Source organism: Copadichromis virginalis, linkage group LG13 (assembly GCF_057382275.1).
Source record: "Copadichromis virginalis isolate Kocher_CV1m ecotype Utaka linkage group LG13, C_Virginalis_male_GT1.1, whole genome shotgun sequence".
Lineage (NCBI taxonomy): Eukaryota > Metazoa > Chordata > Actinopteri > Cichliformes > Cichlidae > Copadichromis > Copadichromis virginalis.
The window spans coordinates 29,208,300-29,220,285 of NC_140630.1; the positions used below are offsets into that span (position 1 = coordinate 29,208,300).

Consider the following 11,986-nt stretch of genomic DNA (forward strand, 5'->3'; position numbering starts at 1 on the left):
AATGCTTGCGTCCAACATACTGGGCAGTAATGGCAATGAAAGACAATCCCCTTGAGAAAGAGGGGCATTTTTGCGCCAAAAAAGCTTGAGAGGGAAATCGGGTTAAGCGACGTGTGAAACCGCCGTAGAGAAGCAGATAAATTGAACGGCAGCTAAAATTTCCTATTATGTCCCCTTAATGCCGGGGGAGGGCTGTAAGGGACTTGACTTCAGAGGCAGGGCTGTCCCAGAGAGAGGCGGCTTCTTGGTAAAGAAAGGAATTTGTCACTCATGCTCTTAAACTCTTAAATCTCCTCTAATACACTACAATCAGCAGGCTCTAATGTTCACAGAGTGGGTTTCCCTCCACGCTCAGACTCCGGGCTCTGCTGCGATTTTACGCCTCCTCTCAGAAGATGAAAAACAATCTGGGTTCCCAACCCTGCATGTGTGTTTTAAACTGTATGTGTGCTCATAGGGGTCCGTATACCTCCTCCCTCCCTCCTTTCCTTTCCTCTTCTCTTTCCTTGGTGGTAATGTTTTGGCTAGTGGCTCTCAAAGCCTTTTGAAGTCTCTGTGTTATCTTGGTGTCAGCTGCGGCGAGGATGGTCAAGGTGGGAGAACAATACACTCAACCGCCACGTCAGATAGTTGCAGCACGGACAACTGCAGCCGTTAAATGAAGTTATGTGTTATGTTTTCCCTCTGAAGTGTGTGTCCTTGCACTTCCACTTCCTCTAAAGTCTTGCAGCACTGCGGCCTCATCACAGGCCGGCCTGTGGGTACGTGTGCGTTATGGCCCATTTGTCGAGGACTTACAAATAGCCAGAAATACATTTTTTGCTAAAACAAGACACGAACATTGCATTTGCACATCTTACACACAGAGACCGTCCTTTAATTTAACATGCAAGAGTGTTAGGAGCAGTGCTGCAATTCAAGTGTGAGCGCGTGCACAGATTGGTGCAAGTATATTTTTGAATCTACTCATACACACCCTGATGGCGGTTGGTTGTATGAGTTATAGTTTTGTTTCCCAGAAGTACATCCAAACCCAGAGAGGACACACACACACACTCAGTCTGGAACACAGTGTCATTGAAACATCGCAACTTCACAAACACCAGCAGCTACAAACCCACAAGGAGGTCACTGGGGGAAATCCGGTCAAGGTGGGAAACATGATTTCATGAAGTGGTCATGAAGCCCAAAACCTGCCTGGCGTCATTCTCGTCCACCATATTTGGAATAACGCCGAGATGCGTGTGCACATTTTTCCTTGTAGAACGCCTGAATTTTACAAATAGTCTTTTTTTTAAAATTTCAGCTCAAGTTTCAATTATTTTGGATTCAGTGACACACCACTACATGTAATGGTTTTTCCTTTCATGACACTCGATGGGCTCAGTCTGTGGGCTGCTGTGTCGTAGAAACATACTATAATCCGTATGTGGCTCATGCTTTCCTTGTAGTAATCTAGGTGTGTCCACCATATTTTTTTTTAACCCTTATCCTGATAGGGAACACCAGGTTTCTCTTTTCCCTGTCAGGAGTTTTAATACATCTGCTAAAACGCACCGACTTGACTAAGATTTCAGTTGAGGTACTCAAAGCGTCCGCAGAACACGTCTCATTTTTCAGCCAATTAACATGAGTCACTGGTAACACAGAAGAATTAGCTTTAAATGTCTAGTCGGAACATTATGCATCAATAAATACTTTTATATATTTACAATTAGTGATTGTCACATGTTACAAGAATTCAGATTGAAATGTGGTAGTACAGCAACTTGTACCAGCTGGTTAGTTCAACATTTTGTAAATTTGTAATAAAATATTTAGCACTAATTTATGTTTAATAACTGTGCATAGACGGTGTGTAGCTAATTTAGCTCATGGGCACATAAACATAATCTAACATGATTGCTGATATAACCTGTTTAGATTTGATATGTTTAATTAAAAGACATGCACCAGCTCCTCAGTAGCGTAGCATTAGCATAATTAACCATGTGCCCTAAATGCAAATAGTAAATTCTTACAGACAAACTAGGTATTATGAAATATTTAAATGTAGCAGCTGTCATATATAAGTGTTGAGTAACTTTAAGTAGCATTCTGACAAAAAAACGTTGGCCTGCTAATATAGTATTTAAAAAGAGGTCGTCTGAGGACATGCACCGTCTGTTTTAATGCCATTAGCATAACACATCTGCCAGTGACCCTGACGCTACTCTGTAATAAAAGTAACATTAAATTCTTTCCTACTGAGAGTATTATCACCTTTCTTGTGTAGCTAAATTAGCTGATTGGCAAAAAAGAGTGTTAGTTTTCTAATACGATGACACGTTTAGTCTAAAAAGTGTTTAACAAATGAATTAAACCACGGCCCTACAAGAGAGTTCAGACTATGTTGGAAAATAAAGGTGTTCATACCAGATATCGACTTTGAAGGTCATTGTAACTATAATATATATCCATGTATGTCTGCACATGCTTCGATGTTTCTGTATCTATTTCCTCGTTTGATAACAAAATATATACTTTTGCACAAAGGTGTGTATTATAGCCTTGCAGGTGATTTTTACATCCAAGTTCTACATTATCAAAGTGTTTATTAGCTTAGAGATTATTTACATTTGAATGTTTCAATGTCATTTGTAGTAAATCATTAGTTTTAAAGTTTCTTGTTGGCACCACACACATCTTGCTTACCATTTCAGTTTGTAAAATCCCTCCCTGTTTCCAACTGTAACCTTGTGCCTCCTTTTGAGCTTGATTGTATAAAATGTGTTTTATATGTAAAACAGTGTGTGCATAGATTTTAAATGTTTGTTCTCTTCTGTGCTCAAACATGGCAGGTGTGTTCACGTGTCCGCCTGCGGCCCTGGATTCAGGCGTCGGGCTCCTGTGTCGGCTGTTCGAGATGTGGGGGGAGGTACAAGCCGGCATCCTTGCTCTGACAGAGTGGCTGCTGGGGGAGGATGAGCACAGCCAGGATGCAGCTGTAAATGAAGCTTCTAGTCTGGTGAGTGTCGTTCACTCAACTCTTATTTTACATGATTTTCATTTATTTGTCATTGTGACCTGAGTGCAGATGCATATGGACAACTTGAACTGTAACACTGTGGTAAAAGAACATCACGACCAGTTCGAAAAAACAGTGGGAAGTGTTTGCTAGACAGTAGACTACATATGCTAGCAATGATTTTCATTAGGTAAACGGATGCGTCTCAAGGTTGCACTTTCTATGGCTGCACAAGGATTGTTTGTGAAGTGTTAGGGTGAAAGAAATTGCTGACACTGCTATGTAGTGGATATATTAGGTTCTATATTAACACACTGACACGAAGTCACAGTTTGATTCATGTTAATGTGGTGTCTGTGAAGTGTGAAATATCAGGAACAATTTGCTCTTGCTGTCATGTTCTGCTCTCACAAGAAGTCAATATATTTGAGTTCTTTAAGTAACCAAGGTTTCTGCTCTGTACCCACATTTGGTTTAGCCATCTGTTTAGTTGCTCGTGTATTTTTGAGCTTTGGGTTGTGTTTATCTAATCAACCAAAGTATTGTGTTCTTAGAGCTGCCAGTTTTTGGTACGGAGTCATATAAATCTGTTTAATGTGAACGCTGTGACTCGTACTAACCATAGACTGTATATAAAAGATGGACTGGGCCACCAACCATAGTCTGTATATAAAAGATGGACTGGGCCACCACCAGTTAGTTCATGAACTCTTCTCCCGAAGCCTCAAACTGAGTGTTTTAACTGTGGCCATCTCGATGTTTTGAAACCAGATATGAGAATCTGGGGGTGGAATGTGAGTGAGAAACCAAGGTAGATACCATATCGCAGCAACTTGTCAGCTTGAATAAAGGCCCACCGTAAAAGGTATCCTTTATTTGTATCATATCGTTTATTTGACTCCAGCTGGGACCACAACGAGCCCTGGAGTGACCTTAAAAGAGCACAATTGACGTATTAGCGATCTGTTAGCTACTTGCTAGTATTTTGGCATCTGCATTCATAATGGCCATTAAATGGAATTAGAAATGCTAATTACGGAGTTTTGACGTTGCATGGTTTGTCGAGCAGAGGGGCAGTCTGTTGGCAACACATCTGTTTGGAACCCCACAAACACAACAACCAGGTGATCCAAGCAGTATCGCCAAGTCACAACAACAGTCACTTAAATAGACACTTAAATAGCTACGCAAAACAAATGGAATCTGTTTGTTTCATAAGACTAAAAGAAACTAGTGCTTTCAGCATTAATCTCGTTAAAATGGCATTAACGCCATAACCGCATTAACGCGGCAAATCTCCGTTAGCGAGTTAGTGCGGATTGCCCATGCGTGGGGCAGCACGGCGCTAACGAGCTAACTGCGCTAACACATTAGCGTATACGTATATACGTATATATATATGTGTGTATATATATATATATATATATATATATATATATATATATATATATATATATATATTGTGCTATTTCTTACTTCTTGTACTGTCTGTTTTTGTTACTGTTTGTACTGGAGCACCGTAACCAACATAATTTCCTTTAGGGATCAATAAAGGATTCTGATTCTGATTTTTACTGATTGCCTGGCAACAAGAACAGGATTCTTGAAACTAACTGGATGAATAGTTTCAAAAACTAGCATTTGAGGCCACAAACTCATAAGGAAAATGTTTAAGAGAGGTCATAGACCAGGCGAGTATTAGGTTTGTTTTACAATGATTTGCAGTATAATCTGACTTACTTTGGAAACCTAAGGAGCCTGAAGCACTTCCAGATGGGCACTTCATTTTTCAGGCCTGGAAGCTGTGTCCGTCTTCTATATACAGTTTATGATAGTGACTAAACCACGGAGATTTATTATCAAGTGTTTTAGGCCTGGGATTGTTTTCTCAAAGTAAAGCTTCAGAGTTAGTCTCTCCTGGCAGCAGAAAGCATATCTTGAGTTATTGTGACAAGTCAGCAAAAATCTAGCTTTTAAAGTACAACAACATTTACAAAAGTCTCTGTTTTAGGGCTCTTAAAAGCCTAGAGTTGTGTGGATACAGGCTTACTTACAACACAGAACTGTTTTTAGTAAAAACAAATACATATATGTGAGTATAGATGTTGTGATTTTTGTGAATTTAGTGAAGGTGATGGAACATTTAGCAGCTATAGATTGAGATTCTTCATTGATGATTTGGTGGAAACTGGATCGGTATTACACAACCAGCTCTAGGTGTGGGAGGGGGGAAAGCAAACTCTTTAAATTCCCTTCCAGTAAAGTGACTTCCATTTTGCTTTTGACCAGGACGATGACGACTTCCTGTTCGAGAAAGGGGATCTAAACCTATGGGCTGAGCCCATCCAGTGGGTGAAGCTGCTTCACAGACACCTTGGCTCCCTCATCCTAACCTTCAAGGACACTCAGGAACCGGGATCTGCTGGGCTGGACCAGGTTAACCAAATCCACACTCTGGCCCAAAGCAAGGCCCTCAGCTCCCAGCAGGCCCTGGACTCCCTCCCAGCTCTGCCTCAGTTCTGCTGCACCATCGAGCACGCCCGGCTGATGCTGCGTCAGCAGAGGGCCGCTCTGGCTCTAGAGTTGCTGGACAGGCTGAGACAGAGAAGCTAGAAGAGATCGGTTTTAGTTGCACCAGTTGTTTATTTTCGATGGGAAAAGACTTCCAAATATTTCAGTTATCACATAAATGGATTTTAATGGCCCGACACAGGAGACCACAGGCTGGTTTTGTGGTGAAGTCTTTTAATGATCAAGTGGAGGGAATGAAGGAACTCTGATGTTTTTTGTTTTTTACTTCATGTCTTACAAATGTTGCTCTCATTGACTGCCAGAAGCGTCATAAGTGCATGATTACTGTTCCGTTATTAGTGTACTTTTTAAATCCAATGTTCCCAACTGCTAAAATGGAAAAAATACAACATAATGTCCTGTTTTTTTTTTCCTTTGTTTGTTTCTAAATGCTACGATGGTTTTAAAGAGGCTGCAGATGATAATAACAACACTTTGTGAACATGTGTGCAGATTTCTGGCAATTGTGGAGCCATAACAATAATTCAAGCCGGGCTTGTGCGAAAACAACACTCGGCGCACTGTTCTCTTATCAGCGGGAATGTGTCACACGACAAACTTCCAACAGTGTCAGCATTGAGCTCGCAGTGCGTCCCGCGCTCTCCATGTCCACCAGGGAATTTTAATTCGGAACAAAACAACTCGGGCGCCTTGAAGCTTTTCGGGCTTGAGTGCGGCGATTGTGTCGGCGCTGACACGTCACCAGAGTTGTATTTCAGCGTACGCTTTTGACTCCTGTGTGTTTATACGAGGTGTTATTTTCCTGTGATATTTAATTTACTGCAGGACTCTTCCCATTGGACTGCGTTTTTATTCTTCCCTCTAGTTTTCCCGGTTATGTAATTAGGAGGCAGGCACAATACGCTACTGTCCTCCCTGAGTGTGTGGATCCATGCTGCCCCCTCATTCAGCTGGACCCTTCTCTCTCCCTCTCTCCCTGGTAGCCATGTTCCCAGTTACAGTAAAACTGACGTAATGTTTTGGAGCGCCTCGACATCCCCCAATAAAAACAGAGCCGTGCAAAGGGAGAGCGGTTTCTGCGGGACGAGGATGTGTTCGAGGGATTTCTCAGGAGCCTCGCTGTGTCTGTCCTTCACATTAAACTATTTATCACAACTTTGCAAATAGTCCTGGGGCAGCCCTCAGCCTAATTTTAGGGTTGGTAGTAGTAGATTCCAAGCTCTTATGTCACTTGTTTTTCGCTTGTTGCTATTTTCCCTTTTTTTTTTTTTTTTTGCCCTTCTTCCATCTCTAACCAAACCATTCAGCCCTTAACAGTACACTGAATCATGTCACAGAAGGAAAACTTTTAGAATCACTCTTCCAATTATAATAATATATGGAAAACCAGTGTTGCAGAAACCAGTCATTTCTGGTGATATGTGTTGCTTTTTTCCTTCTTTTTTTTTTTAAATACCCTCCTGCCTGAAATATCTGCATTTCGGAGGCCTGATATAGAGCTCCCGTGCTCTGCTGCCAACTCTGCAATCTTTCCACTGTGGTTTTTTTTAAAAATCTTGTCATAACTCCAGAGAGCAGACTTGAGGAGTTTGACATTTTCATGTGAACATTTTGCCATCCTTGCAAGGATGGGGGGACTTATTGCAACCGCACTGCACTCTTTGACTTTACAACCAAGGGACTTTTTATTGTTAGGCAGGGAGGTTTTGTTAAAATGACAAAAACATGTTAAAAAAGATTTTTTTTTTTTGCGTCTCAGGAGCTTTACTTTCACCTCTTTGTGCAGAAATACGAATTGCTGTGCTTTTATTTAAAAAAAATAATCAGTTAAAAGTATGATAGTGCTCCAGTTTAACTGTCCTGGGTGGACCTCTAAAATCTTATCCAGCTCTGGTCAGCAGGTGGCGCCTCAGTCCTCCTCCCCCTTCGCCGATCCCCCTGCTGCTCTCTAGGGGGCAGTGTTGCTCTGTCGCTCCACACAAAAACCACATTCCTGCACAGTCTGGGCCTTCTTGAGGTTGGAGGATGGTGAAAAACAAGTTTTAGAGGAACTTAGAGGAGTGCTTTAAAAAGACTGAACCAAAACAAATCTATTTACTGCAGTAATGACTCTGCACGTTGTGCTTTAGGAGTGACGGCTTCAAAGGTGAAAGCCAACACTTTTAAAAAAGTTTAGTCGTGACAAGATTAAAGTGGATCATGGTGGCATATAGAACCTGTGTGTGTGTGTGTGTGTGTAGAGTGGATACTGTGGATTATGCAACCAGTGGAGTCTAAAAATTGTGCTGCACTCTGACTGGTCTTTTCTGCGCTCATACTTGTGGTCTCACCCCATCCACAGGCAGAGAAGCAGGGAGAGGCTGAATTTCCTTCCATTACAAATACATGTGTCAGCTTCTAAGTGCACAAGAAAAGAAGACTGTCGGTTCAAATCCCAGGACTTCAGGAGCCTTAAAACCTCCCTCTATTTACGACAGCGAGCTTCGCTAATGCGCTGCAGGCTGGCACGCATTCATAGTAGAGTACCACATTCTTTCTCAACGAGCCCAAAAAGCAAAACCAGCTTCCACAAAATTGTGTGATTTAAAAAAAATTTAAATAAAAAAATAAAAAAAAAGTTTCGGGGGCGTGAGAGGGTGGTGGTTGTAGGGGGGTTGGGCTGGAGTTGTATTTCATTTTCAAGGCGTGGTGTTAAAGAATAGACGGCCAACCGGTGAATGGAAGTTTTTTTTTTCCTCGGGGAGGAGGCGGCTCCTCGAAAAAAGTTTGCGCCGACTTGAGCTCGCCCCTCCCCGGCCACGCAACATTTATACGAAGGCTTAGAGCTCCCAGCAAAGCACTCTGGCTCAGCGCTTCTTAAGGGGAGGAAATAAAACCACCTACAACTCAACAACACAAACCTAACCCCCCTCTTTCCCTCCCTCCTGTTTCTTTCACGGACTTAAACCTGCACAGAAGCTTTTTAAGCAACTTTTCAAAAGTTTTATTTTTTTTTCCACAACCAAAAACCAGTCGTGGCACAAACTACTGCTCGTCGCATTCAAGGATCCTGCTCGGTCCTCCATGAAAGAGTCAGTGCGGCAGCAAGTTTGGGCAAAAGAGATGTCAGCGACCGTCTTGTCAGCTTTCTACGACATGGACATGCTTTATAAGGTAAAGTCTGACGCTTTGAGAGTCTTTTCTTGTTCTGAATGAGTTTTGTGCTTGAAGTGGCGTACTAACTTGTGCACAGTTTGCATGTGTTCGACTGCAACAAGTTGTAAATACTGCAGGCGCAGTCTTTATGCCATGTGCTCAAAACAGTAACGCAGTTAACTGTCTGAGACGCTAACTTGGTGTCATTTCTTCCCAGCAGCAAGATAAAAGCATGAACATGAACGCCCTCCACATCAACAGCATGCTGGACAAGAAGGCGGTGGGAGCTCCGGTTGGCGCTCCCGGCTCCGGCGGCGCCTTCACGCCGGGATTTTACCGCAGAAACTCGACCAGCAACGTGGAGGCGATGAACAACGGCAACAAGTTCTCCATGGGCACCTACGACAGCCTCAAGGAGAACACGCCGAGCAGCAACAGCAGCGCCACGGTCCTCATTAACAAGGAGAACAAGTTTCGCGACCGCGCTTACAGCGAGAACGGAGAGCGCGGCGTGCTGCAGCAGAAGCCCGGCTCACAGATCAACTCCACCCGCTACAAGACCGAGCTGTGTCGGCCCTTCGAGGAGAACGGCTCCTGCAAGTACGGCGAAAAATGTCAGTTCGCTCACGGCTACCACGAGCTGAGGAGCTTGTCCCGCCACCCTAAATACAAAACTGAGCCGTGCCGCACCTTCCACACCATCGGCTTCTGCCCGTACGGTCCCCGCTGTCACTTTATCCACAACGCCGACGAGCGCCGGCCCGCTCCGCCCGCCAACGCTAACGTGCAGACGGTGGAGCCCAGATCGGCTCGCGAGCTCTGCGGCTACGGCCAGAGAGAGGTCCTGCCGCCGCAGCAGCAGCTCGGCTACACCCAGAGGGACAGACCAAAGCTTCACCACAGTCTCAGCTTCTCCGGCTTCTCCACCCACCACGGACTGGAGTCTCCCTTGCTCGACAGCCCGACGTCCCGGACCCCTCCGCCTCCCACCTCAGCCTCCTCCTGCACCTCCGCCCACAGCTACTACAACGACGACGTTCTGTCTCCGAACTCCGTGCCGTGCATCAACAGTGCCTTCTCTTTCCCCGGACAGGACCTAAAAGCCTTACTGGCCCCGCTGACTGTGCACACCAGCAGCAGCTACGCCAACAACCACTCCGCCGGTGCCTACTACGGGAACGTGCAGAGCAGCGTGTGCCCACCTTCCCCGCCGACCTACAACATGAGCCACTTGCAGGCGTTGCGCCGCCTCAACGAGTCGCCGGTGTTCGATCCTCCTCCTAGCCCGCCAGACTCGCTCTCTGACCGGGAGAGCTATGCGAGCGGGTCCCTCAGCTCTTCCGGGAGCCTCAGCGGCTCCGAGTCCCCGAGTCTGGACGCTGGAAGACGTTTGCCAATCTTCAGCAGGCTGTCGATTTCAGATGACTAATCACACTTTTCTTTTTTCTTTATTTTTTTTTTCATATGGATTATGATGGACGAGTCAGGGGAGGTGGGTTGTCAGTGAGTGAGAGACTGTCCTTCAAAGCAGAGGATCCCACCCCACTGCCCTCATTTCAGCAGCATCCATCCCTGCTGAAGTGCCTTCGTGCAAGACTTTTAAAATCTCTACCAGCTCTAAAGGTGCTGACCCTGCTCCGACCTCGCTGGAGGGGGGCAAGAGGAGAGTCTCACCCGCAGAGATCAATAAAGCTTCAGTTTAAAGTGTCCTTGACCTGGCATTAGTCTAGTATTTTTTTTCTTTATATGTAATATAGCTGTAATAAAACTTAGATAGCAAACAGAAGGCATTCCATCAGTGCCTTGCCCAAGGGCTCATGGCAGCCCTCTTCTCCCTTATTGTTGCTCTATCAGGCAAGCCACACTTTTCCTGGGATTAAGTGTGTGTGTGTGTGTGTGCGCGTGCGTGTGTGTGTGTAACATGACTTGACAAGAAGAAGAGACTGTAAGCGGTTTCAGATTTCCTCCCATCCTGCCAAGAAAATGCCTTGACTTAAAGTAACATTTTTTTTTTCATCCTCTTCTTCTTTCCTCTCTGAAAGCTTCAACTTCCATTCCAGATCTGTCTCTCACCCAGCGCCACCCAGTGGTTCGTTTGGTTAGTGTAGTTTGTTGCTTGGTTAAAAAGCACTCTTGAGTTGGGCTTGTTTGGGGAAATCACTGCTGATGGTTGAATATATATTTTTTTAGCTGTTTCTTTTTTTTTCTCTTCTTTTTTTGAGTGATTTACATAGCGGTGCATAACTGGCTATGGACTATTTAACTTATTTATTATCTTGTGAAAAAAAGTATAGGCTACATTGGTAATTTGTGTCCATACTGTATTTATCAAGTATGATGAAGCAATAGATCTATATTCTTTTATGTTTAAATTATGATCGCCATTATTAATCTGCATAAAGTGGAGTGTATGTTCTTTTCACAGTAATATATATATTGTTTTTTCTCCTTTTTTGTAACTTCACTTGGTTATTTTTATTGTAAATGAGTAAAAAAAAAAAATCTTAATTTAAGAGAACGTATGTGATATTTATTTCATTAATTTTGTTTCCTTGTTTACGTTTATTAAAAGTTTGCGTGATTGCTGTTTGCTCCTGAGGTTGTGTGTCAGAGCTGTAGAAGGCTTTCTTTTTTTTTTTTTAATTTCTTTTTTGAGGATCCTTATTTAGATGTGTCTGTAGAATGTATAAACAATGGTTTGTCATAGACCGTCCAAACCTTCGTTCCTCTTTTCGTTGATCTAGATCAGACTTCAGTGACAAAGAATCCGAGTCAATAAATTAACCAAAAAGTATATATTTTTTTTTTTTTCCTTTTTCATTTTCTGTTTGCACGAGGTCACACTGTGATTCCAGCCACGTGCTAAAGAATGTAGCAATCCCTTGTGCCCCAGTATTATTGTGTAGTGCCTATGGGGTTCATAATCTTGACATGCCTTAAAATTAACCAAATAAAGTATTTTTCCTACATTGCATCTTTTTATAAATCCAGATGGAACTGAATGTAGTGTTGGATTTTTGTTTTTTCTAGAGGTTGTTACCACTCCAGACACTCTGACAGGAAAAAAAGAAAGGAGAAAAAAAAAAACACAACTGTAAACTTTCTCAAAGTCCCCATTCCTCGTTTTTGTTTGGTTTTTTTAAAATATTGAAATCTAGTGTTGAGTTTGCTGGAGAGGGAAGTTGGATGGACACATTTGGATTGTACATAGTAGGTACAGGGGGATGCGCACTATGTACTTTTGACTACTTTATCAGAAGTAAAGCTTTTTGAATGTAACACACAGAAAAAAAAAATGGAGAAAAAAAAAGA

The 11,986-nt window shown here is 43.2% G+C and overlaps 2 protein-coding genes across 3 annotated transcripts in view; both read left to right on the top strand.

Annotated features, from left to right (window-relative positions):
* Positions 1 to 6,988, top strand: part of thada (THADA armadillo repeat containing) — a 124,112-nt gene extending 117,124 nt beyond the window's left edge. The window contains exons 37-38 of the mRNA XM_085478395.1: positions 2,832 to 3,007; positions 5,297 to 6,988. Coding sequence (XP_085334521.1) covers positions 2,832 to 3,007; positions 5,297 to 5,620 — 500 coding nt within the window. The 3' untranslated portion in view covers positions 5,621 to 6,988. The remainder of the gene's footprint in view (positions 1 to 2,831; positions 3,008 to 5,296) is intronic.
* Positions 6,989 to 8,342: 1,354 nt separating this feature from the next.
* On the top strand, positions 8,343 to 11,641 carry zfp36l2 (ZFP36 like 2 zinc finger CCCH-type). Of its 2 annotated transcripts, none has more exons than XM_085478396.1 (2): positions 8,343 to 8,692; positions 8,892 to 11,641. In XM_085478396.1, the coding sequence occupies exons 1-2, from the start codon at positions 8,603 to 8,605 to the stop codon at positions 10,101 to 10,103; spliced, it is 1,302 nt and encodes a 433-aa protein (XP_085334522.1). In that variant the 5' UTR covers positions 8,343 to 8,602; the 3' UTR covers positions 10,104 to 11,641. The 2 variants fall into 2 exon arrangements, with proteins under 2 accessions (XP_085334522.1, XP_085334523.1); XM_085478397.1 differs by having other exon boundaries at positions 8,344 to 8,692; positions 8,895 to 11,641.
* The last annotated feature ends 345 nt before the right edge of the window (positions 11,642 to 11,986 follow it).

What these genes read in the sequence shown, in the direction of transcription:
- zfp36l2 (XM_085478396.1), top strand. Translation starts at nt 8,603, where the DNA reads ATGAAAGAGTCAGTGCGGCAGCAAGTTTGGGCAAAAGAGATGTCAGCG. An exon ending in ACATGGACATGCTTTATAAG is followed by an intron (nt 8,693 to 8,891) that starts GTAAAGTCTGAC and finishes ATTTCTTCCCAG; the next exon opens with CAGCAAGATAAAAGCATGAA.